A 27,451-nucleotide genomic window follows, 5' to 3' on the forward strand; every position below is an offset into this window, starting at 1 on the left:
TTATTTTTACAAAATTAATCAACTCTGTCAGCAATGCAACTCAAACTGTCATTGAGTAAATTAATTACTTTAGCTTCTCCAAGTTGGTGCGGGTACTTGTGCAGATTTTTCTTCTTTTTTTTCTTCCTGATATTGGATAAGTATTAAACTATTAATCAAATAAATAGTTACAACAAATAACTGAAACATAGTAACATTAATTATCTATGAAAATTATAAATTGAAATGGCCAAAACCAATCAAAAAAGAAGAAGCTAAATTTAGATAACGAGAGTCGAAAGACAAAGTCGATGGAAAGTGGTTGAGTGGAACCACAAAGTTAGTGCATTTAACAGAAATGGAGCTGGTACAAAAAAAGTAAAACCCGCAATCGGCCCGCACCCGCTAAAATTTTAAAAAAATTATTTCAACCCACACCGCATTCGCCCTGCCCCGCAATTGTGTTCCATCACAACCGCCCCGCATAGACTTAAACCAGCATCGTCACATTGCCATCCCTACCTATTTGTCCAATTTATTACGGGCCAATTTTAAGAAGAATTAACCTAAATAGTCTTCACCCAATCGTTTAAACTAAAAGTAGCCGGTTGATGTATAATATATGCATAATATATATATTATATGTGTATAATCTATGTATATGAATAGAAAAAATAAATAGTAATATGATCGGCTATTTGTGTAAATATCCTTTTCCAATCAATATCTAAGGAATTGGTGTTGGAGTAGTTCGACCCAGCAATAGGTAAAGATTGATAGGCAGATGGCCCAACACTTCTATTTTGTTAAATCCATAAAATCAATTAAGTCCCATTTTTTGAGTTAGATATTAAACAACAACTATACAAATGTTCAATACAAAAATAATATCAACAAAACTATATATTTTATATAAAAATTCTAGAAAAGTGGTACCCTTCACATGCATAAGATAAGCTCAATATTATCTTAGAGTAATTTGATTCAAATGGTTAAGAAAAAAAAAACTAGAGAGTAATTTGAGTTGAACTTTCCTAGTACTCTAAATGAAGTGAAACGACTATAAAAAAATTCATTTAACCAATCACACCTAATTTTCAACTGTAATGTACCTAGCTTGCCATTTTGGTGTAAGTAATTAACCGATTGATTTCTCGAATAATTTTATTAATTTACAAGCAATCTTTATTAGGAAAAGAAAAGTGTGCAATGAAAAATATAACATGTCAATAGAAAGGTACTTTAACCATTTCAATTTATGTAATCAATTCAACTAAATACATATTTTCAAACAAGAAAGTAATTTTTTTTGAAACTTGATTTACCATAATATTCGCCCGAGAATAAAAACTTTCTCACTAAGGCTATAATAAAAAAAATTACGTTAAAATTATCTATCATATAAATGTATTATATTCTTAATAAGCTGACATACAAAAACGAAATCAGAGGAAGTACTATACTATTCACCAAGTAGGGAGAGTTTTTTTCTTTAATTAACATTATGTGAGGCGAATTCTAATTAGCGGATGCAAAAACCAAAAAAAAAAAAGAAGAAAAAAAATACCATACTGAAACATGCTTAAAATGCAAGGACCATAACCCAAAAAATAACATAAAATTAATACAAAGCCCCAAGCGTGCTTCTATAAACTCGAAAGCACCACCCCCTCTTTTGTAACCCCCCCCCCCCGGGACCCTACCCCTTACACCTCTCAATGTGCTAGTTGTATCATGTATGTATATGTGTATATATAGAACACTGTCGAGGGTTTGTTTTTAATCAGAGTTGAGAATTTCACATTTCATCGAGTTATATATTGTACGTAATGCTGTGAAATTTGAACATTTTGTATAATCAATCAATTTGTGGGAGAGAAAATGGAGGAAGAATTGTTAAAGCGCAACACTGATTGTGTCTATTTCTTAGCCTCTCCCCTCACTTGCAAGAAGGTTTTTCTCCTTTTTCATTTGCATTTCTTCGAATTTCGCTTTTTTAAAAATTTAAATTCTATATAACTTTATAGCAGGTTATTTATCATTCACGCTAGGTTCAATCAATGGTTACTATGTTGAATTGATTATGTTGAATTACCTGCAATTACCTTTTACATGGCCTAATTTAAACTCTAAATTAATATCTTAAACTTTGTTTCTAGCAAACAGTAATGTATAAAATGGAAATGTGTGTGTGTGTGTGTGTGTGTTCTCTGCGTGTATGGGTCTTTATACACTGTTTGATGTATCTTTTGTCATGATTACATTGCGTTGGTTTCTTGGATTTTCTTTTACATTTGAATTTTAAGTGTTTAAGTGGTGAGTTTATGCAAGGGAAATTCAATGGGTTGAAGAGTTTTGTTAACATTTTCTAGCAAATTGAGTTGGTGATCGTGAATTCAGTTAGCTGTCTACATTAGTTTGCTCTATTGGCGCATTTTCTTGTTTAAGTAGTTATTGTCTTTAATTGTTCTTTTGATATATAATTTTTGCTTTTTAGTTCAAGTCTAATCAATTATGGTTTAGAGATGATGGGATCACAATAATCAGAGTAGTAGTTCTCAATACAATGAACATTTGTCATTGTTGTATTTTGTTACCTGTGCATTCTTGACTCATGACATGAATATCTTTGTTTCGTGTGCGTTGTTGGCTCATTATTTCAAGTGTTGTATCTGAGAATCTGGGTTTTGTTGATATGGATTTTTTTAAAACCAGGGAATAGAATGTGAATATCGACATAGTGAGATAGCTAGGCTCAACCCCAGGGACTGTTGGTACTGGCTGGCAGGAAGCTGTCTTAATCCAACATGCGCTTTTCGGCATCCGGTAAGCACGAAGCTGCAATGCCTTGAAATTGATATCTTTTCTGATTCATGACGTATTATTAATGCGTACATGCAACAAAATAAACTATGCTTTTGTTTTGGCTTGAATGTTCTCCCCAACTTAAAATAGTGTGTTGAGTTCAGACAAGTCGTAACTATTTCCCCTTTCAAAATTTAAGAATATTAGTGTTAGTCTATCACGTAGGACAATTACACTTTGTTTACGGTCTACCTAAGTTCTAGAATGGTAGAACCATCACGACCTAAAAGTAGGCTACCACAGTTAGATGTAGAGAAAGCTTTACATGTATGCTTGATAGAGTGTTGTTTGATGGTGTAAGGGAAATCATTTTGAAAGAAAACATCCAGCTCTAGATATATCAACGTCATATTTTATTTTAAGAGTTAGTTAGAGTAGATGATTTCCAAGAAAAGATATATGAAGAGGATGATTAAACAAGTAAGAATTCAAGAGATTTTGGTTCAATTAAACCTTTAGATAATTTCACTAGTTTTTTTATCATTTCGGTTATTTGGTATTTCAAGGATTCTGAAGTTTCAAATATCTTGCTACTCCGAAAGAACGTTGCATTGTACCCTTCTCGTGAAAGACTGGGAAAACAATATATCTTCTTGTTGAAGAAGCACATTTCCTATCATAAGAAAAAAAGAAATACAGATCTCTGCTAAAAATTACTGGCTCCTCAAGACCTATGTCAGCCAAGTAAACGAGATACCATCAGCAGTCAAGAAATATAGATCTCCCCTAAAAGTTATTGGCTCCTCAAGACCTGTTCGGCCAAATGCATGGCAACCATCGGGGGGATTTTTAACAAGCTTAGAGCTCAAGTTCCAAATTCTATTTTTTTTAGAAAAGTACAGTGCAACATTATGTAGGATCAGCACGATATTTGAAACCTCAAGAGTCCTTGAAGTGCCCAAATCACTAAACTGACTAAAAAACCAGTGCAATTATCTAAACGTTTTAAGTGTTCACCAACATCTCGTGTATTCTTTACTTGTTCTGACTCATCATTTCATGTTCTGGAAACCATATACTCTAACTAAATCTTAATAAATGACGTTAATATATCTAGAATTGGATATCTCTTTCAAATTGATTCCCGTATGCCGTCAAACGTCACTCTATAAATTATATCTGTAAAGCTTTCTCAGCAAACTTAATTCACTGTACTGTGCTTGCGGTCCAACTGGGGTAGCCTGTTTTGTTTGGTATCCTTTTACTTTTCCTCCCCAGCCACTCCCTTATTTCCTGTCCCTTCTCCTTCCAAGGGTGTGGGGGCCCAAAAATTCCCTTGCAGGAGTGGTGAATTGATGGAGTTGTGTAAATATTTTAAATGGAAATTAATATTTCCTTTTCATGTATTGGTTTTATGCAAGTATCTTGAAACTGACGTTACTTTGAAAAAGAACAGCAAACACTCATCAGAATTTCAGTCTGTAGCCCTTTCTGCTAAACGGTTTTCTTATGTGAAGTTCTCAAAACCTCATGTCATACGTAAAATATTTAAAGAAACAATAGTGATTCTTGCTTGTATGTAAGCTATGAGAATATACCAATATAATTCTGCAAAAACTTGCTTAAGATCTAGCAAAGTGGATTCAAGTACTTTAATATACAAAAGACTGCAACATGATCAGTTCAGAAGCATAATTTTAACTCCTCGAAATTCTATCTGTTGAAGAAACTTTGGATCTGCTCCCTCATTCCCCTGAATCTTAATGCCTTGGTGACGGATTTACCTTCTTGATACTCTGACACAAATGACTTCATTGTTCTCAAGTCACAGGAGAATTCAGTAATCTACCTCACTTCTAATAAGTGGTTTATACATATGAACACTAACATATAACATTCTTTCTCCTTTTGATTGTCCCTTGGCTGTAAGATTTTGACGTTCAATTCTGCCAGAAACGAATGTTACCAATTCTGTATGCATATATAAGGCGCTAAGATGTGCTCATATTATTTCTTCTGGTGGAACAGAAAAGAGGCTTTTGGGGGTATAAATGAGTTAAGTACCGGAGACTGGTTGATGAGGGGGGATAGCTTAGTCAAAACTAATTCTCTTTCCTCACCAACTAAGAATCTTGTATAAAAAGCATCTGTATAGAGAGAAGAACTAGAATAGAAAGAAAACAGCAGTTTTCGCCTTTCGGGACCACCCACCTCCAAGAATGAGATTGGGAAATTCGGCTCATTAAGGAAGCAAAGCGGATAAAGGTAAGTGTTAGGCAGGCCGGTTTCGGAGGTGGATTTACCATACCCCAAAAAACAAAGAAAAAGTACCTGGAGACTGGTCGTTAGATCTTCCCGAGTGAAAGTTTTTGCATCTGTTTTCTCGTTTGGTTGGTCATTGCCTTGTACGACTTAATTGGGTTATTTAAGTACCTAGCTAACAAGAAATTAGATGCTTTAAAGTAATGTTTCTCTTATCTTTCATGTCCTTGTTTCTGACCTGTATAAAATTGCTTCTTGAACTTGTTATTTTTAATTCTTTGATTGTGTTAATTTTTTCCTGTTCTTCCTCAGCCATTGGAGAGCCGTGCTGAGACATCATCTGAATCTGCTCCTCCGCACAGTAAAACGGCCGTGCCTGTTAACAAGACAAATGTTCCCTGTTACTTCTATTTCAATAGCTATTGCAATAAAGGTGAAAGATGCTCATTTCTGCATGGACCTGATGATGGTACAACGGCATGGAGATCCTCAAAAATAGCATCTGGAGTCCCTGATGGACCAACAGCTGAGAAAAAGACATCTGCAGGAAGTGAAACTGGTCCTGCATCAGCACAGAAGCACTCTAATTCCTCTGAAACTGGGTCTAAGGCAGCAGCACAGAAGCACTCTAATTCCTCTGAAACTGGGTCCAAGACAGCAGCACATGAATATATCAAGTCAAAAGTGGATCTTCATTCAATGTGTAACAATGTTGGTGAGGAGAGTGCTTCTCGTGAGACTTCAGGATCTCCTTCTGAAGAAGCTACTGCAGTAAGGTTAAATTCGTTGGTCCCTGCTGAAGGCTTTGCCCAAGGAGGATCCAATTTGTCCCCCAACGGGAGCTCAGACGAAGAAGTGGAGGACAATGTGGAGAGAGAGGAGTGGTTGGAATCGTCTCCTGGTTTTGATGTTCTTGTTGATGATAGGGTAGAAGGCTTAAGTCACGAAGATGATCACAGTTACCTACTGCAGCATGATATGGAAGATAGGGAGCTTGATGTGCGGTTTGCTGGATATGATTTTGAGGACAACCTTGAGTATGATCCTGCATATCCAGACATGAGAATTGTGTCCGACGAAGAACTAGACAATTCTTATTATAATAATGTTGAGAATCATGAAGTAAATGAATATGCAAGAGAAATCGTTGTCCCTGCTCATGTAAGACAGAGTGTACCACATAAAAGAAAGTTGCCTAGAGAACTAGCTTATCGTGGCAGAGGCAATGTGGACCTTCGGGACCTTCTGAAGAAGCGGCGAGTCATTGAAAGTGATCCTCCAAATCACTTGTCTAGAAGGTTAGACCTGTCTAGGTTGAATGATCGTGAGCAACGCTGGGATAGGCGTCGCCCACAGGGTTCTCGGTGGTTGCCTCAAAGACTGGCTTCAAAAGTGGAAAGCAATCCTTCTTTCTCCTCCGGCTTTGACGATGGCACTCTTCTGGAGGACGCCAATCACACGAAAAAGTTGAGACAATCTCAAGGAAGCAGTTACAGACAGCAGCATTTCAAGGAGAGGAGACGGGGCAGGTCGCGACCTTTTGCAAATGAACCCCCTGGGAGGATGGCTTCTAGGAAGCGATTGACTGAAGTTCCTAAGATCTTTAGTGCACCCAAGTCACTAGCTCAAAGTAGAGAAGAAAAGGTAAGGGGAAGAGAAGATTGGAATTCTTTTGCGACAACAGGGCCATCTGGAGGAAGTGAAAGAGACGATTTTCTAGGTCCAAAACCTCTCAGTGAAATTCTCAAAGACAAAAGGAGGCTGGGTTCATTTGTGACCTCAAACAATTAGTAGCTTGATGAAACATGTCTGATAGGATATCTGTAGGATAATATGAAAACCTAGGTTTGGAAAAGCTTTACTGTAGCTTGGTTCAAAGTTTTGTTTTGACAGTGTTAAATGGAAGTGAACATGGTAAATTTTTTTGTAGGGGTGCTTGAAACTTCAAAAGATTTTTGAAACAACCAGTACATGCATGTGTCATAAGTATTTGCTAGAAGAAATTGTGCAATGGAGTAGCATAGGTAGATGAATATAGCCTTTTACTGTGATGATGATTTTGGAAACAGTCTCTTTACCTCCCAAGATATGAGTAAGGTCAGTGTGCACATTACCCTCTCCAAACTTCACTTGTGGGATTACATTAGATTTTTTTTTTTTTTTTGTTGTTGATGTTGTTGTTATTATTATTGTTGATATTGTTTAAACATTAATTCATCCTAAACTAGAAGTCTTGAATTCAAGCCTAGGAAATGAAGTTTCATTTGGTAGAAGAGTGTTTTACCCCATTGTAAGACTTTCCGGCACAAATCCGGATTAGTTGGGGTCTGAGACTGGTACTGATCCGATAGGAAATCAAAAAATGATTAATTTATTTTTTACTTTAGTTATTAATTCATTGGAAAATCTTATATTTTTCAAATAGTTACTTGACATATTAATACGTTCGGATTAAATCACTCCGTACTATAGTAAACTTCATTAACTTCTAACTCGTTACCAAAACGTGGATTAAAACAAATAGCAAGAGGAAAAACTTTGCGTAATATTTGAGACTTTTGTCAAATAATCAAATCATCACATCGAAATAATCTGGAAGATTTAAAATAAAAAAATCACTATATTTGCTAGTGACATCTTATTTTACTCATATTTTTCATGGAAATTGGATTTTCTATTCAACTGGCTGCTACTTTTATATAATTTTTACTATCTTCCATAATTTTTGCTTCCTCAGTCTTGGTTTACTACCTTCATATCTAACCTACTTGTCGGATTGAGTCACAGATTGAAATCAGATTATCTAATTTAATGATATTACCAAAGCCAAATGTTCCCAACTTTGACTGTCTAAGAGCCTATTATGCACCTAAAATAATTGAGTTAAGTTCTATATACCAACGGCATTAAAAATATTTATAACGTAATAATCCGATCCTTATAAGAGAATTATATGTGAATCTCTACAATGAAGATTAATTGGTAACCTGGTAAAAATGGTAAGAAATATGTTAGAGTTTCTCATTTACGGACATATAATAAAATTGAGAGTTTTAATAATCTAAAATATTATCAAATCATCTAAAAGATAATTATATGTAATCGTTTATAGGAAATAGATCAGTAACATAAAAAATAAGATGGATTACTTGTTATAACAAGTTAAAACACATTGATAATGTAAATTATTTATAATGTCACTACATATAGTTAAATTTTATGTTGCTAATATATATAACTTAAATCATTTGATTGTTGGCAATATAACGGAGTCATGTCAAATCATCAAAAAATAGTTTCACTAATTTGAAAAGGCAAACAAGTAATTTCAAACACTACGAAATGGGATATCATTAATTTTATGATCACATCATTGCCCAACTAATCAATCTTTTCATATCTTATAATTTCTTATAGTATATCAAGATTGAACAAATCCTTTTGACTCAAATTAACCTTGATATCTTCAAATCAAGAATTCCCCTTATTAGATCAAGAAGAAGAAGTAGAACACAAGAAAAAAGAACAAAAATCTTCGTCATCGTCAGAACCAAAACCTCGTATTGGTTATCGTTCTGCAGATAACTACAAAGAACCGTCCATTGATCCTCCATCTCCTAAGTTATATGGTTGTGGTGTTTGTGGCATATTTGGTAAGCCTGTTAAATCCAACAAACCACGTAAATATGTTGCGACGTAAGTCATAATATTATAGTCAGAGATAAGTCCAAGATTTAAATTTTATGAGTTCGGAATTCTAGAATAGCATATTTCTTTGTGTTTTTTCTTCATGCATGTACTATATGTGTTTACTTATGGCTATGTACTATGTATATGCTTCTTCACATGATATTTACTCATCTACTTAAATTTTTTTATTTTTTTACCTTTTTGTGTAACAGTGTAAGATGAAACTTTTGTTACCCTTTATATGTAGTCTTGTTCAGTATTATCAGTGCTATGGGTAAAGAAAAAAAAAGGTGCATCATGAATTTTGAAAGCGTAAACATGTATCATGAATTTATTTGTTTAATTAATCGGGGTAAACATCGAATATGAGTAAGTTTGAGATATGTTTAATTTATTATATCGCTTTACCTTCTTTTCTTTATGAAATAGCTATTTAAATTTGTTATTATACCTATATATATGTATATTTTTATATAAAGTTTATAATATTCTATGGTACATATTAGTCGTTTGTATTTTTAGTCTAGTTATATTTTAATAGTCTAATTCTTTGCCTTTACCTTCTAGTTTGACTGGTAGTCTTCTTTTGCTAAGTACAAGAATTTATTTCATGTTAAAAATAATCGATTTTTAATTGAGTACTTAAACTATTCATCATTATTTGATTCAATTATCATCAATATAACTTGGTAAATGATAGATTTCTCAAAGAGCAATTGGTTTGATAGTGTTACGTTGAAAATGTAGTCGCAGGAATATATGTTTGGTAGTGTATGTCTCATATTTAAGAAAAAATCCGATAAGATAACCGAAAAACCGATAAAAAATCGACTTAATTAGTTTGGTTTGGTTCCAATATTTGAAGAACCGACTTACTTGGTTTGATTTCTTTTTAGGGAAAACCCGATCCAAACTAAACCATGAACACCCCTAGCTATAGGTAAAGAAAAAAAAGGTGCATCATGAATTTTGAAAGCGTAAAGATGTATCATGAATTTATTTGTTTAATTAATTGGTGTAAACATAAGTTTGAGATATGTTTAATTTATTATATTGCTTTACCTTCTTTTCTTGTGTGAAAAAAATTTCATGTTTATGCATAGAGAAGAAGTTCAAATTTTTCAAAATAGAAATGTTTCTCTACTCTAAATGAAGGAAAGCTTGGGAGCAAGTAAGATAGTTGTTTGTCGTCGTGACGAGGAGATTACTATTCAAGCCGTAAAAATAAGTTCTTATAAAAAAATATTATTATATAATAAAATTACATACAATAAATCTAATAAAGTTTAGTCCTTACCCGACTGTCCATACATCAAACTGTTCTTTTTAAATATTTCCTACTAGATCTCTCCCCATTATAGCAAATATGGCCTTTCTTGAATATTTGAGACAGCTTGAAGGTTCAAGAAAGTTCTTGGGTGCTGCTTCTAATGGTTATGACTTTTCGCAAACAAATTAATTAAATATTAAGCACGGTGCCAAAAGATCTGGTCCATTTTGAAACATCACAAATATGATAATTGTTCGATTAAATGCCTAACTCGCATTAATTTCCTATATTATGCGTTAGTATGGAATTTAAACATTTTTAGTTCAGAAACTCTCTACTTATCTCTCTTAAGTGGAAGATTTACTTTAATTTGGAAAGTTAAGATTTAATTAATTGATTCTTAAGTTTCCAAGTTTGGCCACCTAAAGCAACAAGAGTTGATGGCTGTAGACCATTGTCTTGGATGGAAACATCTATTAGTTTACATAGAAAATTATGTTATTGATATGAATATATTATATTATGGATGTTCATTTAGTACTCCGTTATAAATAAGCTTCCTGAAGAAGTTTATCCATATGAGACTCTGTCATAAATACATTTATTTATTTAGTACTCTATTGGAAATAAGCCTTCTGAAGAAGCTTATCCTTTCGGTACTCCGTTATGGATAAATATTAACCATGATAGAAGATTATCTATATCTGGCACAACAGTTTAGAGCAGCAGCTTACAAGCAGCTTACACAGCAGCTTGCAGTAGCAGCTTACACAGCAGCTTCCTTTCTTCTATAAATAGAGGAGAATTCAGTTCATTATGTACAGAAGTTTGAAGTTTGAATAATATATCAGTTTCTCTCTATACTTGTTTTTACTTTACAGTCTTTATTTTATAACACGTTATCCAGCACGAGACTCTGCCATCTCGAGAAAATACTTTGAAAGTATCAGAGGTACGAACTTTCTTTTTCTAAATAATGTCAAATCTTTCTAAACTTGAGTTTGTAGCCCTGGATATATCGGGCAAAAGCTATAAGTCTTGGGTGCTTGATGCCGAAATTCATCTTGATGCGATGGGTCTGGCAGACACCATCAAAGATAAAAATCAGGCATCAAACCAAGACCGTGCCAAATCAATGATATTCCTACGCCATCACCTTGATGAGGGCCTGAAAATAGAATATCTTACTGTTAAAGATCCAGTCATACTGTGGAGTAATTTGAAAGATAGATATGACCACCTGAAGATGATCGTTCTTCCACAGGCATGTTATGATTGGACTCATCTAAGGCTACAAGATTTTAAATCTATCAGTGAGTATAATTCTGCTATGTTTAGAATTATTTCCCAATTGAAACTATGTGGTGATAATATTACTGATCATGATATGTTGAAAAAAACTTTCACCACTTTTCATGCCTCGAATATGCTCCTACAGCAGCAATATCGAGAGATGGGATTCAAAAAGTATTCTGAACTTATCTCACATCTTCTTGTAGCCGAGCAACCGAATGGGATATTAATGAAAAACCATGAAAGCCGGCCTACTGGTTCTTGTCCATTCCCTAAAGTGAATGATACAAACTTCCACCAAGCTAAATGTGGAAGAGGACGTGGCCTCAGTCATGGTCATGGCCGTGGTCGGGGAGGAAACTCTAATCGTGATAATAATAATGCACCAAAGAACTCTCCTCACCACCAGCAGTGGAAAAGAAAGGAACAAAAGCATGAAGCGGTGCAAGAAGCAAAGCCAGAAAATGCATGCTATAGATGTGGAGGAAAAGAGCACTGGTCACGTACATGCCGTACGCCAAAGCACCTGATTGAGCTATATCAAGCTTCCCTGAAGAAGACAGAGAAAAATGCTGAAGCAAATTTTATTTCTGAAGATAATTTAGACTTCATGCATTTGGATGTAGCTGATTACTTTGCACTCCCAGAAGGAGAAACAAGTCATGTGATCGGTAGTGAATCTGTAGAGATGTAAATATTTTAATTTTTGTTATTTGTAGTAGATAGTATAGTTATGTAATTGTTGTACATAAATAAAAGTTATAATGTTTACTATCATATTTATTTTGTTTATGTCATTTTGAAGAATATTGATAATCCTCAAATTATGTTTGGATCAAAGACCAATCATGAAGATATTTGTATAGTTGATAGTGGAACAACTCATGCCATAAATACTTTTCTTATTTGCATAAGGAAAAAGCAAATGTTTCTACAATTTCTGGTAATATAAGTTTGATTGAAGGCTCCGGAAGAGCTATTGTATTTCTGTCTAAGGGAACAAAACTTATTATCGACAATGCATTGTACTCCTCCAAGTCCCGAAGAAACTGTTGAGTTTTATAGATATCCGCCGAAATGGGTATCATGTTGAGACAATAGATGAAATGAATATGGAATATCTTTGTATTACAAAGAATATTTCTGGCCAGAAATGCATTGTAGAAAAGTTACCAACTTTATCTTCTGGCTTATATTATTCAAAGATTAGTACAGTTGAAGCACACTCTATCGTAAACCGCAAGTTTACTGATTCAAATACTTTTGTGCTTTGGCATGGCCGTTTGGGCCATCCTGGATCAATAATGATGAGACGAATTACTGAAAATTCGAGTGGGCATCCATTAAAGAACTTGAAGATTCTTACAAATAATGAATTTTCTTGTGATGCTTGTTATCAAGGCAAAATGATCACTAGACCATCACCAATGAAGGTTGGCATTGAGTCCCCTACCTTCTTAGAACGTATACATGGGGATATATATGGACCTATTCACCCACCAAGTGGATTTTATGGTCCTAATAGATGCATCTTCAAGATGGTCTCATGTGTGCCTATTATCATCTCACAACCTGGCATTTGCAAAGTTATTAGCCCAAATAATTCGATTAAGGGCACAATTCCCAGATTATCCTATAAAGGCTATTCGCCTTGATAATGCTGGAGAATTCTCATCTCAAGCTTTTGATGATTACTGTCTATCAGTTGGGATAAAAGTTGAACATCCGGTAGCTTATATTCATACTCAAAATGGCCTTGCAGAGTCATTTATTAAACGACTGCAATTGATAGCAAGACCACTACTTATGAAAACAAAATTGCCCACTATTGTTTGGGGCCTTGCTATCTTGCACGCAGCATCACTTATCCGTCTCAGACCAATACATTATAATAAATATTCTCCGTCACAATTAGTTTTTGGTCATGAACCAAATATTGTCCATCTACGAATTTTTGGATGTGCTGTATATGTGCCAGTAACACCACCACAGCGCAGTAAGATGGGCCCCCAAAGAAGGTTAGGAATATATATTGGGTTTGAATCACCCTCTATTATTCGCTATCTTGAACCATTAACGGGAGATTTATTTACTGCTCGATTTGCAGATTGTCGATTTGATGAAACAAATTTCCCACAATTAGGGGAGAGAAAAAGGAAATCAAAAGAGAAATTGTGTGAAAAGTTTCATCATTATCTCACTTTGATCCACGTACCCCTATATGTAATCAGGAGATCCAGAAGATCATCCATTTACAGAATATAGCAAATCAAATGCCAGACGCATTTACTGATTTGAAAAGGATAACTAAGTCACATATCCTTGCAGAGAATGTGCATATCTGAATTGATGTCCCAGCAGGACCATCTATTAGCATGAGAGCTAGTAAACCTAAAGCATGCCTGAAGCGTGGTAGGCCTATGGGTTCTAAGGATCGAAATCCTAGAAAAAGAAAATCGACAAATGATCAAAATGATATTATGAAGGGATCTCCTGAAGAGACCCAAGATCTGATTAGTTATGAGATTCCTGAAGAAATCAATAAACCCGAGACTCAAGTGAGCGAAGAACTTTTAATAAGTTCTACTGGTGATGGGATTAATTTAAATCGATCTGAAATAGTGGTGGATAATATTTTTGCATATAATGTTACACTTAACATTATGCAAGATAGTGAGGATTTTGAACCCCGATCTGTCGAAGAATGTCAACAAAGATCTGATTGGCCAAAATGGCAAGGGGCAATTCAATCAGAATTGAACGCACTTGCTAAAAGAGAGGTCTTTGGACCAGTAGTCCAAACACCTGCTGGTATAAAATCAGTTGGTCATAAATGGGTTTTTGTGCGAAAAAGGAATGAGCAAAATGAAGTTGAAAGATACAAGGCTCGCCTTGTCGCACAAGGATTCTCACAACGACCTGGAGTCGATTATGAAGAAACATATTCACCCGTTATGGATGCCATAACATTTCGATATCTCATCAGTTTAGACTTACGTGAAAGGCTTGAAATACATATGATTGATGTGGTTACAGCTTATCTGTACGGGTCACTTGATAATGAGATTTACATGAAAATCCCTGAAGGATTTAAAATGCCTGAAGCATATTCAAAATCTCGGGAAATGTACTCAATCAGATTATAAAGATCTTTGTACGGTTTAAAATAATCTGGCCGCATGTGGTATAATCGCCTCAGTGAATATTTGTTGAAAGAGGGTTACATAAATGATGTTATTTATCCATGTATTTTTATAAAGAAAATGGCATTAGAATTTGTTATACTTGCTATTTATGTTTATGACATAAATCTTGTTGGAACTCCAGAAGAGCTCCAAAAGACAATTGAATATCTTAAGAAAGAATTTGAGATGAAAGATCTTGGAAAGACAAAACTGTCTTGGACTGCAAATTAAATATTTAGCAAATGGGATCTTTATGCATCAATCTGCCTATACAGAAAGGGTCTTAAAATGCTTTTACATGGATAAAGCGTACCCATTGAGTACACCAATGGTTGTTCGATCACTTGAAGTGAATAAGGACCCGTTCCGACCTCCAGAAGAGGATGAGGAACTCCTGGGTCCTGAAACACCCTATCTCAGTGCAATTGGTGCACTTATGTATCTTGCTAATGCTACAAGGCCTGACATAGCATTTTCTGTTAATTTACTAGCAAGATATAGCTCTTCTCCTACACGGAGACATTGGAACGGGATTAAGCATATATTGCGATATTTAAAGGGAACTCTTGATATGGGTTTATTTTATGCTAACAAAGATAGTGCAGATCTTGTTGGTTATGCAAATGCAGGTTATTTATCTGATCCCCATAAAACTAGATCTCAGACCGGGTACGTGTTTGCATGTGGAGGTACTATCATATCATGGCGCTCCACAAAACAATCTATTATTGCTACTTCTTCAAATCATGCTGAAATAATAGCCATTCATGAAGCAAGTAGGGAATGTGTATGGTTGAGATCAATAATTTATTTTATTCGAGAAAAATATGATTTGGAATGTGAGAAAAGACCCACAATTTTATACGAAGACAATGCTGCATGCATAGCCCAATTGAAGGGAGGATTTATAAAAGGAGATAGAACGAAGCACATTTCATCAAAATTATTCTACACACACGATCTTCAGAAAAATGGTGACATTGATGTGCAACAAATCCGTTCAAGTGACAATCCGGCAGATTTATTCACCAAATCTTTACCAATTTCAACTTTTGAGAAGATGGTATACAAGATTGGAATGCGGAGACTTAAATATTTGAAACAAGGTTTTCATGAGGGGGAGTAAAATACGCGATGTACTTTTTTTTCCTTATTAAGATTTTTTTCCACAGGGTTTTCCTTATAAGGTTTTTAATGAGGCAGCTAGCAATGCGTATTACTAAATATGTGTACTCTTTTTCCTTCACTAGGAGTTTTTCCCACGGGATTTTTTCTAGTAAGGTTTTAACGAGGCACATTATCTTCTAATGAACATCCAAGGGGGAGTGTTATGAATATATTATATTATGGATGTTCATTTAGTACTCCGTTGTAAATAAGCTTCCTAAAGAAGTTTATCCATATGAGACTCCGTCATAAATACATTTATCTATTTAGTACTCTATTGGAAATAAGCCTCCTGAAGAAGCTTATCATTTCGGTACTCCGTTATGGATAAATATTACCTATGATAGAAGATTATCTATATCTGGCACAACAGTTTAGAGTAGCAGCTTACAAGCAGCTTACACAGTAGCTTGCAGTAGCAGCTTACACATCAGCTTCCTTTCTTCTATAAATAGAGGAGAATTCAGTTCATTATGTACAGAAATTTGAAGTTTGAATAATATATCAGTTTCTCTCTATACTTGTCTATACTTTACCGTCTTTATTTTATAACAGTTATTATATTTTAGATGACAAAGGAAAACTAAAGAATAAAGTGGTTATTGAATTTTTATAATAAAAAACTAGTCATTTTCGTGATATGTAAACCAACCAAACCCAACTTCAATCCATTCTGTCAACCACGCATTTGTCGCCTCATTGCATGCTACAGTCCACATAATTTTATTTAATAATGTTGTTCGGACCGATTTACATGTATTTTGATTAATTTTAACGGGTATTTATTATTTCTCATTAGTACAGGGATTGTGTCCACTAAAATTTAAACAAATAGAAATACCACCTAATATTTTTACCTTTATTGAAATTTGAACCTGAAACCCCTAAATCTCCCCCCAACCACTAGGCCTCATATATTAATATATAGTATTAGAACTTCTAGGGATAGGGAGAAGTAGAATTCGAGCTACAGGTTCGGTCGAAGCCTGTAACTTTTGTGTATTTTATGTTAAGAACAACAACAACAATAACAATAACAATAACCCAATAAAATCCCATTAGTAGGGTATAGAAATGGTAGAGTGTACGCAGACCTTACCCCTATCCCTGAGAGATAGATAGGCTATTTCCGGGAGACCCTCGGCTCAGAGACAATAGATCCGTAACAACAACAGAAATCAGAAAAATAGTATTAGCTTCGTAAAAGACAGCAAATAAATGGAAAGGCAAAACACTATCAGACTAGCCGGCACAACGAGGAAAAATGCCCGACTACCCCCTAACCTACAACCCTAATACTCGACCTCCACACCATCCTATCAAGGTTCATGTCCTCGAAAATCTGAAGTTGCACCATATCCTGCCTGATCACCTCGCCCCAATACTTCATAGGCCGACATCTACCTCTTCTCGTACCTGCCAGAGTCAACAGCTCACACCTCCTAACCGGGGCATCTAGGCTTCTCCTCCACACATGCCCGAACCATTTAAGCCTCGCTTCCCGCGTCTTATCGTCCAAGGGATCCACGCTCACCCTTTTCCGAATATCCTCATTCTTAATCTTATCCATCCTAGTATGCCCGCACATCCATCTCAACATCCTCATTTCTACTACTTTCATCTTCTAGATATGTGAAATCTTGACTGGCCAACACTTAGTCCCATACAACATGGCCGGTCTAACCATCGCTCAATAGAACTTACCTTTAAGTTTTGATGGCACATTCTTGTCACACAGGACTCCAGACGCTAACCTTCATTTCATTCACCCCACTACGATACGGTGCGTGACATCCCCGTCGATCTCCCCATCTCCTTGGATAATTGACCATAGGTACTTGAAACTTTCTCTCTTAGGGATGACTTGTGAGTCAAGCCTCACATCCATGTGCGCTTCCCCTGCCACGTCGCTGAACTTACACTCTAAATATTCTGTCTTAGTCTTACTCAACTTGAAACCTTTAGACTCCTGGGCCTGCCTCCATACCTCCGGTCTCTCGTTAACGCCGCCTCGTGTCTCATCAATCAGAACTATATCAACAGCGAACAACACAAACTATGACACCTCCCCTTGAATATGGTGTGTCAGTGCGTCCATTACCAGGGCAAATAAGAACGGGCTGAGCGCAGATCCTTGGTGTAACCCCATAACCACTGAAAAAAGCTCTGAGTCACCTCCCACAGTCCTAACCCGAGTCTTAGCTCCATCATATATATCCTTTATCGCCCTAATATAAGCTACCGACACACTTTTCACCTCCAGGCACCTCCACAGAACGTCCATTTGGGAGCTTGTCATACGCCTTCTCTAGGTCAATAAACACCATGTGCAAATCTCTCTTCCTATCTATGTACTGTTCCACCAACCTCCTGATAAGGTGGATAGCTTCCGTAGTAGAACGACTCGGCATGAACCCGAACTGATTTTCTGATATAGACACCGCCCTCCTTACCTTCCCTTCCACCACCATCTCCCAAAATTTCATGGTATGACTCGATAACTTGATACCCCTATAGTTGTTACAATTCTAGATATCACATTTGTTCTTGTACAGCTGTCACGACCCCAATTTCTCGTTGTAGGATATTGTGACAGCATCTAGTCTCTATGACAAGGTAAGCCTAACAACATGCGAAAATAAATGGCACAATAATTTAAAATTCTCAAAACTCATCAACATATAATAAAAGGAAAATCTCTACATCTCAATGTGTAAACAATAACCCAAAACTCGGCGTAATAGAAGTCACAAGATCTATGACAATACAAAATCATTTTTATACAACTGTGTCTAGTAAAGAAGGAAAGATATAAAAGGGATAGAAGGAGACTCCGAGGCCTATGGATGAGGGCAGGTGTACCTTGAAATCTCTAAATGCAAACTCCGCTCACTAGTGTCGGGACTGATAGGAAATACCTGGATCTGCACAAAAAAATGTGTTGAAGCGTAGCATGAGTACATGACAACGCTACCCAATAAGTGTCAAGCCTAACCACAGTAGAGTAGTGATGAGGTCAGGTCAATGCCCTACTGGAAATAATAAGAAATGAGATGAAAGATATAACAATACAATGGAAATAAAACAAACAAGCAATTTACCAAAAGTTAACTACACAAAATCAAGGCAGATAATACAACACGGAAGGAAAATAAGGATTGAAATGTTAAGGAAAAAACAATCAAGATAAATACGTCAAATAGAGAAAAGATCAACGAGGGCCACTACCGAGGTACCACCTCGTAGTCCCAAATCACAAAAGTAACTCACAATCTTTCCTTATATATATCACTGCGAGAGCCTTCATATTTAGTTTTGAAAATCATTCTTCCTGAAATAGCATCTTGCATTTTAGCCCACCTTATCACACCACATGGCTTTTAGTAGTTCCCCTACTAGCCACGCGTATCAAGCCCACCTTATCTCACCGCATGTGTTTCAATACCCAGATCTTATACCACCCCATGCGTATCAATATCACAACATATCACAATTCGCACCTAAAGTGCCCAATATCACAACTTGCCAGAAAAACCAAATAATAACAGAAGTTCAGAATAAGGAGCCCTCTACTTAACCACAATGTACACAAAGTCTTAACAATAACAACTGGAAGAATAACTCGATAGAATAATATTTCACCACTTAACACTTTGCCTCAATAGGAATCACTGCCTTTGCAACTCAATACCAATTTCAACAACAAGATATTCCAAGAATAAATTTTAAGTAAAGAATCCAACAGTTAATTAATGAATATGGGATAAAGAAAACAAGAACTCCAACTAGACATGTAGAGCAATTAGCAAGTAAGAGATAAGACAAGTAGACATATGAAATTAGATAAAAATGATGACTATAACATGTTAAGGCAACACAATTAATGCATGAAAGGGATCTACATAGATGAAATCAAAAATTTCCATATTTAGCCCGTGTACACACTCGTCGCCTTGCGTACACGACTCCCACATATCATAATTATTACATGCAACACCAATCCTAAGGGAAAATTTCCCCACACAAGGTTAGGCAAGTCACTTACCTCAAACCACGCTAAATCAATCAACTAGAAGGTCTTTCCCTCGATTATCCAACTCCGAACTGCTCGAATCTAGCCAAAACAATTTCATTCTATAAATATAACTATAGGAAACTAATTCAAACAATGAAATTACAATCCTTGCAAAGAATTAAAAAGTCGACCCAAAAAATCAACCCGGCCCGCATCTCGGAACCCGACCAAAATTATAAAATTTGAAGACCCATTCTCTATCGAGTCCAACCATACAAGAATTATTCAAATCCGACCTTAATTCGCCTTTCAAAACTCAAAAGTTTCGTCTAAGACGTTTCTACCATTTTCTCCCAATTTCTAACTCCAAAACACTAATTTAATGATGAAATTAACAATAGATTCAAGTGAATAAACCAAAAACGAGTTAGGATTCCTTACCTCAATAATCTCTCTGAAAAACCCTCGAAACATCGCCTCCCACTGAGCTCTCTAAGTCCAAAATGAATTGTGAATCAAAACCCTTGAATTTTATATTTCTGCCCAGCGATCCTCACATATGCGGCCTTGGTGCCGTTTCTGCGACGCCACACCTACGAAAAAACCATTGCAGGTACGAATTCCACTTAAGGTCAGGAAATTTCGCTTCTGCAGACAAATATCTCGCACATGCGAGCTATTACATCCCGTACTTTTGTACGTTGGATTTATCGTAAGATAATTAATATAAGTTCAAGGACAAGATTATTTTTGAGGTTATAAGTATTTGCTATTTATAACAAGTGATAAGTAAAGTCGTGAAGGTTAGAGGGTAAATGAATCGAAGAAAATGAGTTTCGTCGAAGTTTGACATTGTGGGATGAAAAAAATGGTCCAAGCTATAATACCCCATATTTATGGACTAGTGTTATACCACATGACCATAATAGTAAGGTATATGAAGTATATTAGTATTTAAGTGAAATGAGACCTAGAAATTATTGTGTGAATAATTGGTTAAATATTGGTATAAAGTTGGAGAATATGAAATTAGTTATAAGTGGATAAGTACAAGAATTATTTTGTCCACGTGGGACCATGACAACTAAAGTAAAATGCGACTAATATATGTATATAATGTGGTGGTGTCACATTTTGGGATGAGTATGCTTGCTAAGAATTGAAGTGAAGTGTATAAGTGGGGTGTACCCCACGGCCTACCAAGAAAGATTAGTTGGGATCCTTTATTTAGGTGACTTTCTAGAAAAGAACTAAGGATATATACATACATATATATATTAAGTATAATTTTGGATAGTTACTATTATTACTATTTTCGGATATACACTTGATATGAGAAAGTTTATAAATGAGATTTTTTTTGTTATAAAGATAGAAATTATTTTCTCAAATAAAAGTTATCTTTACTCATTTTGAGAGTTAATAGTACAAAAATTTGGACTTTTGAGGTTAGATGGGAAATATTAGAATTTGATATAATTTTTTACCAATGTCATAATCTTCACGTCTCTATGAAATATTACTGTATGTATTAACCTTATAAAATACCCATGATTTATTAGAAATTGAATATTTCTAAAGTCCTATGTTAGGATGAAGACAAAATAATTATTTTCTTTAACCCTTCCAGGTGGGTTCACGTGGACTTACTCCCATAATAGATATATATGTCATAGTATATTATTTCAAATTATTGGATAAGAAGATTAAGTTTCTCTCTTTATTTAATCACACACCGCCTATTCAATGTACTATCTTTGTATATGTATACTTAAAGGGGGAGTGGCCACAGAAGAGTTTTTATACTTGTTATATCTTTTTGGATGAAGTTACTTCATGATAAAGATAGCTTCATGTTTGTATATATATATGCTAAGCAACTTTATGTCTTTCTCGATCTTTTCTTTTGTACCAACGAAATATATCAACACTTTTAGTTAGGAGTTCATTCTTTTATTTGGGAAAATTCATACTTTGATCTTGAGAATAAGTTACTTTGTTATAAGGAAGCGTTGGCAGCAACGTTTTCACTTTGAGGATAATTCTTTATCCAAGTTTGATTCTTTATCTACGACCTTGTACGAGCTCTATGAGCAATTAAGGTATGTTAAGGCTATCCCTTCTATCCTTTTGGCATGATCCATATGATGCAACGAAACGAGCAAGCACACAACTTTCACAAATGATTCTATTCCTAGAAGTACTAGAGTTGCCTATGTTCTTGATTCCCCATATGTCCTATTATTATATCATCTATTCATGGGTCTCAGAAAATACGTAAGTTGATAAAGTTTATTTCATGATATTAACCGAAGGCATATTGATCTTATGACATCCCGAGAGATCTTATTGACTTACTTCTTATGCATTGCATTCATTTATACATGTACATTGATCCATGACCAGATGGCGTTATATACGCGTATATTATATGTATATGGGGTATGTGGAAAAGTTATGGCGTTATATACGCACCATCACCTGATCAGTTAGTATACGTTGATGATTTCGCCCAAAGAGGCTGAGATGATATGATGGGATGCCTTCAGAGGCATGATGATGGTATGTACGCATATACATATGCATTATATGACATTTATACGCATATGCATGACATTATAAATGTTTCATGATTCACAAAGCTATTCAGACTTACAGGTTGAGTCCTTTACTCCATGTTTCTTTCATGTCATTTATATACTTGGTACATTATTCATATTGACATCCTTTTCGTTGTGGATGTTGCATTCATGCCTACAGGTGTATGTAATCAGTTTGACGAGCCCCCATAGTAGACAAGGTTAGCATTCGGCAAAGGATCAGTAAAACTCCACTTCATTTGGAGTGCAGCCGAGTATATAAGTCATCGTGTCAGAGTTTTACTATAGACTTATGGGTAGGCCGGGGCCCTGTCCCATTTGATGTCAAATACTCTTATAGGCTTTGTAGACACAGGTTCATTTTGTACAGTATGTCAGAGGCTTTGACGGATGTATTCATGTTTTAAGTATGATGGATCACTGATATAGCATTTGCCCACTTACAGTTATGCATTACGAGTGGTGTCCATGTTGGCCCATGATGGTCACAGAAAGAATGAGTTTAGCCAACTCGACCTATGTACTGGTCGAACGATCATGAGTTACAATGTGGTTCGCTCGAGCCAGTACGACATCGGGTGCCAGCTATGCCCCTAGGTTTGGGGCGTTACACGAGCCCGTTTCTGTGGAGACTAGACCGCACATGCGGTCCTACACAAGGCCTTCCCAATTCCGCTGCTATGGAAAAGAACCTCGCACCTGCGGAAGCGCATCTGCGCCCAGGCATCCACACTTGTGAACCCAGGAATGGGCTGGGCTCCTCTACTTATGCGATGACCATGGAGGACCTGCATGTCCGCACCTGCAGCCAAACCCTCCGCAGGTGCGATGACACCAGAACAACAATACTTCAGCAAAACACTAAGTCCAACAATGATCTGACTTCAATCTGATTCACACCTTGAGCCCCCGGGACCCGGTCCGAATATACCAACAAGTTCCAAAACACATAACGGACCTACTAGAGGCCTAAAGTCACATCAAATAAAGTAATTCTACGAATTACAACCCAAATTCAAGCCTATGAATTATGAACTTCCAAATTCTGAAACCGATGTTGATTCATACCAAATCAACTCTGATTGACTTCAAAATTCGCACACAAGTCATAATTGATATTATGGACCTATTTCAACTTCCAGAATCGGGATCCGACCCTGATATCAATAAATTCAACTCCCAGTCAAACTTTCCAAAATCTTTCATTTTTCAACTTTCGCCAATTCATGCAGAAACGACCTGCAGACCTCCAAATCAACATCCGGATACGCTCCTAAGACCAAAATCACCATACGGATCTATTGGAACCATCAAAACTCCAATCCGGAGTCATCTTCACACAAGTAAAACTACAGTAAACTTTTACAACCTAAACCTCCAACTTAGGGACTATTAGCCTGTTTGGCCAAACTGGAAAAATTAGCTTATTTTGAGAAGTACTTTTTTTAAAAGTACTTTTGGTGATAAGTAGTTTGTATTTGACTAATCAATTTAAAAAGTACTTCTAAGCAACAATTAGTGTTTGGCCAAGCTTTTAAAAAGTGATCATAAGTGTATTTTTCTCAAAAGTGCTTTTCAAAAAAGTACTTCTCGGAAGAAGCTACTTTTTTCTGTTTCTCCAAAACTGCTTCTGCTTCTCCTCAGAAGCACTTTTTTTTCTCCTAAAAGCTTTGCCAAACACTTCAAATTTGAAAAAAAAACACTTTTTTTTAAATAAAAAAAAAAAGAAGTGCTTTTGAACATGGAGAAGCTTGGCCAAACAGGCTATATATGTCCTATTTTACTCTGAAACTCACCCGAACCCAAAACCAAACACCCCGACAAGTTACATAACCACAATATAGCATAGATGAGGCAATAAATAGGGGATCGGGGCTAAAATATTCAAAACGACCGGCCGGTTCGTTACATCCTCCCCCTCTTAAAACAAACCTTCGTCCTCAAACGAGTATAGAGACATACCTGAAGTAGTGAAAAGATGAGGATAACGGCTACACATATCATACTCGGTCTCCCAAGTCGCCTTATCAACTGATTGACCCCTCCACTGAACCTTCACTGAAGCAATGTTCTTCGACCTCAACTTTCAAACCTGCCTGTCCAAAATGGCCACCGGCTCCTCGACATAACAAAGATCCTTGTCCAACTGGACTGAGCTAAAGTCTAACACATGAGACGGATCGTCGTGATACTTCCGGAGCATAGAAATATGGAATACTAGATGAACTGTAGCTAGACTGGGTGGTAGTGCAAGATTGTAGGACACCTATCCAATCCTCTTAAGTACCTCAAATGGCCCAATATACCTAGGGCTCAACTAGCCCTTCTACCCGAACCTCATAACACCCTTCATGGGAAAAAACCCGGAGTAAGACCCGCTCACCAACCATGAATGCAATATCACGAACCTTCCGATCCGCATAACTCTTCTATCTAGATTAGGCTGTACGAAGTCGGTCCTTTATCAATTTAACTTTTCCAAAGCATCCTGAACCGGGTCTGTACCCAATAGCCTAGCCTCATCCGGCTCGAACCAACCCACTGGAGACCGACATCGTCTACCATACAAAGCCTCATACGGTGCCATCTGAATGCTCGACTGGTAACTGTTGTTGTACGCAAACTTCACAAGTGGAAAGAACTGATCCCAAACACCCCCAAAATCCATCACACACGCACGAAGCATGTCCTCCAATATCTGAATAGTGCGCTTGGACTGTTCGTCCGTCTGAGGGTGAAATATTGTGCTCAACTCCACCACCGTGCGTAACGCATGTTGAACGACCCTCCAGAATCACGATATAAATTGTGTACCTCAGTCAAAGATTATGGATATCAGCACGCTATGGAGCCTGATAATCTCACGAATATAGACCTGAGCCAGCTGCTCTGAAAAATAAGTAGTCACCATTGGAATGAAATAAGATGACTTGGTCAATCTATCCATAATTACCCATACTGTATCGAACTTCCTCCGAGTTTATGGGAACCCAACAACAAAATCCACAGTTATCCGCTCCCATTTCCACTTTGGAATCTCTAGCCTCTGAAGCAATTCATCTGGCCGCTGATGCTCATACTTCACCTACTGACAGTTTAGGCACCGAGCTATATACCATTATGTCCTTCTTCATCCGCCTCCACCAATAGTGCTACTTCAAGTCCTGATACATCTTGGTGACACCTGGATGAATGAAGTATCGCGAACTGTGAGCCTCTTGGAGAATCAACTCATGCAAGCCATCTACATTGGGCACACATAGCTTGTCATGTATCCGTAACACACTGTCATCCCCAATAGTGACCTCCTTGGCATCGCCATGTTGAACCGTGTCCTTGAGGACAAGTAGATGGGGGTCATCATACTGATGCTCTCTGATGCGATCATAAAGAAAAGACCGAGAAACCACACAAGCCAAAACTCGACTTGGCTCAGAAACATCCAATCTAACAAACTGGTTGGCTAAGTCTTGAACATCCAAGGCTAATAGCCTCTCTGCTACCGATAGATATGCTAAACTGCCCAAGCTCTCCGCCTTGCGACTCAAGGCATCGACCACCATATTGGCCTTCCCGGGATGATATAGAATGGTGATATCATAGTCCTTAAGAAACTCAAACCACCTCCGTTGTCGTAAGTTAAGATCCTTATGTTTGAATAGATGTTGTAGACTCCGGTGATCGGTATAGACCTCACAAGGGACACCGTACAAATAGTGCCGCCAAATCTTCAAGGCATGAACAATAGCTTCTAACTCAAGGCCATGGATAGGATAGTTCTTCTCATGCACCTTCAGATGTCTAGATGCGTAGGCAATAATCCTACAGTCCTGCATCAACACCGCGCCAAGACCAATACGCGATGCATCACAATATACAGTATAAGACCCCGAACCCGAAGGAAACACCAACATAGGGGTTGTAGTCAAAGCACTCTTGAGCTTTTGAAAGCTCTCCTCACTCTCCTAGGCCCACCTGAACGGAGCACTCTTCTGGGTCAATCTGGTCATAGGTGCAATAATAGATGAGAAACCCTCTACGAATCGACGGTAATACCATGCCAAACCAAGGAAACACTGGATCTCAGTAGCTGAAGACGGTCTAGGACAACTATGCACTGCTTCAATCTTCTTCGGGTCCACCTTAATTCCCTCTCTCGACACTCAGACCCAAAAATGCCACTGAATTAAACCAGAACTCACACTTTGAAAATTTTGCATATAACCTGTTTTCTCTCAAGGTCTGAAGCACGGTCCTCAGGTGGTGTTCATGGTCCTCCCGGCTCCGGGAGTACACCAGAATATCATCAATAAACACAATGACGAATAAGTCAAGATAGGGTATGAATACACTATTCATCAAGTGCATGAATGCTTCCGGGGCATTGGTCAGCCCAAATGACATCAACAGGAACTTGTAATGACCATATCGAGTCCTGAAGACAGTCTTCTGGATATCTGGCTCCCGAATCTTCAACTGATGATAGCCTGAACGCAAGTCAATCCTAGAGAACACTCTGGCACCCTATAGCTGATCAAATAGGTTATCAATACATGGCAATGGATACTTGTTCTTTACTGTAACCTTGTTCAGCTGGCGATAATCAATACACATACGCATAGAACCATCCTTCTTCTTTACAAAAAAATCGGAGCACCCCAAGGTGATACACTGGGCCAAATAAAACCCTTATCAAGCAACTCCTGCAACTGCTCCTTTAATTCCTTCAACTATGGTGAGGCCACATGATATTAGAATAGAAATGGGCTGAGTGTCTGGTAACAAATCAATACCAAAATTGATATCCCTATCAGTCAGCATGCCCGTTAGATCCGCCGAAAATACATCTGGATAATCCCTTACTATCGGAACTGACTCAACGGTAGGAGTATCAATACTAACATATCTCACATATGCCAGATACGCATCACATCCCTTCTCAACCATCCGCTGAGCCTTTAGAAATGAGATAAATATTACACCCCATATTTTCATACGTGAAAGTACGCCATAATTATGAAAGCTCGGAAATGAGATGTTATATCCCGTATTTGCGTACGTTAAAGTTTCGTCATAAGTTAATCGACGTAAGCTCGGGAATGAGATTATTTTGAGATTATAAGTATTATGCTATTTCAAACAAGTGATAAGTAAATTTGTGAAGGTGAGAGGGTAAGCAAATCAA

The 27,451-nt window shown here is 36.8% G+C and overlaps 1 protein-coding gene across 1 annotated transcript; it reads left to right on the plus strand.

The window, feature by feature from the left end:
- The first annotated feature begins 1,589 nt into the window (after nucleotides 1–1,589).
- LOC107831369 (zinc finger CCCH domain-containing protein 34) lies at nucleotides 1,590–7,175 on the plus strand. Its single transcript, XM_016659134.2, has 3 exons — nucleotides 1,590–1,932; nucleotides 2,695–2,805; nucleotides 5,359–7,175. The coding sequence occupies exons 1-3, from the start codon at nucleotides 1,861–1,863 to the stop codon at nucleotides 6,835–6,837; spliced, it is 1,662 nt and encodes a 553-aa protein (XP_016514620.2). The 5' UTR covers nucleotides 1,590–1,860; the 3' UTR covers nucleotides 6,838–7,175.
- Nucleotides 7,176–27,451: the final 20,276 nt, after the last annotated feature.

This window comes from Nicotiana tabacum, chromosome 22, assembly GCF_000715075.1.
Source record: "Nicotiana tabacum cultivar K326 chromosome 22, ASM71507v2, whole genome shotgun sequence".
In the NCBI taxonomy this organism is placed as follows: domain Eukaryota; kingdom Viridiplantae; phylum Streptophyta; class Magnoliopsida; order Solanales; family Solanaceae; genus Nicotiana; species Nicotiana tabacum.

What these genes read in the sequence shown, in the direction of transcription:
- LOC107831369 (XM_016659134.2), top strand. Translation starts at nt 1,861, where the DNA reads ATGGAGGAAGAATTGTTAAAGCGCAACACTGATTGTGTCTATTTCTTA. An exon ending in CTCCCCTCACTTGCAAGAAG is followed by an intron (nt 1,933 to 2,694) that starts GTTTTTCTCCTT and finishes TTTTAAAACCAG; the next exon opens with GGAATAGAATGTGAATATCG. An exon ending in CATGCGCTTTTCGGCATCCG is followed by an intron (nt 2,806 to 5,358) that starts GTAAGCACGAAG and finishes GTTCTTCCTCAG; the next exon opens with CCATTGGAGAGCCGTGCTGA.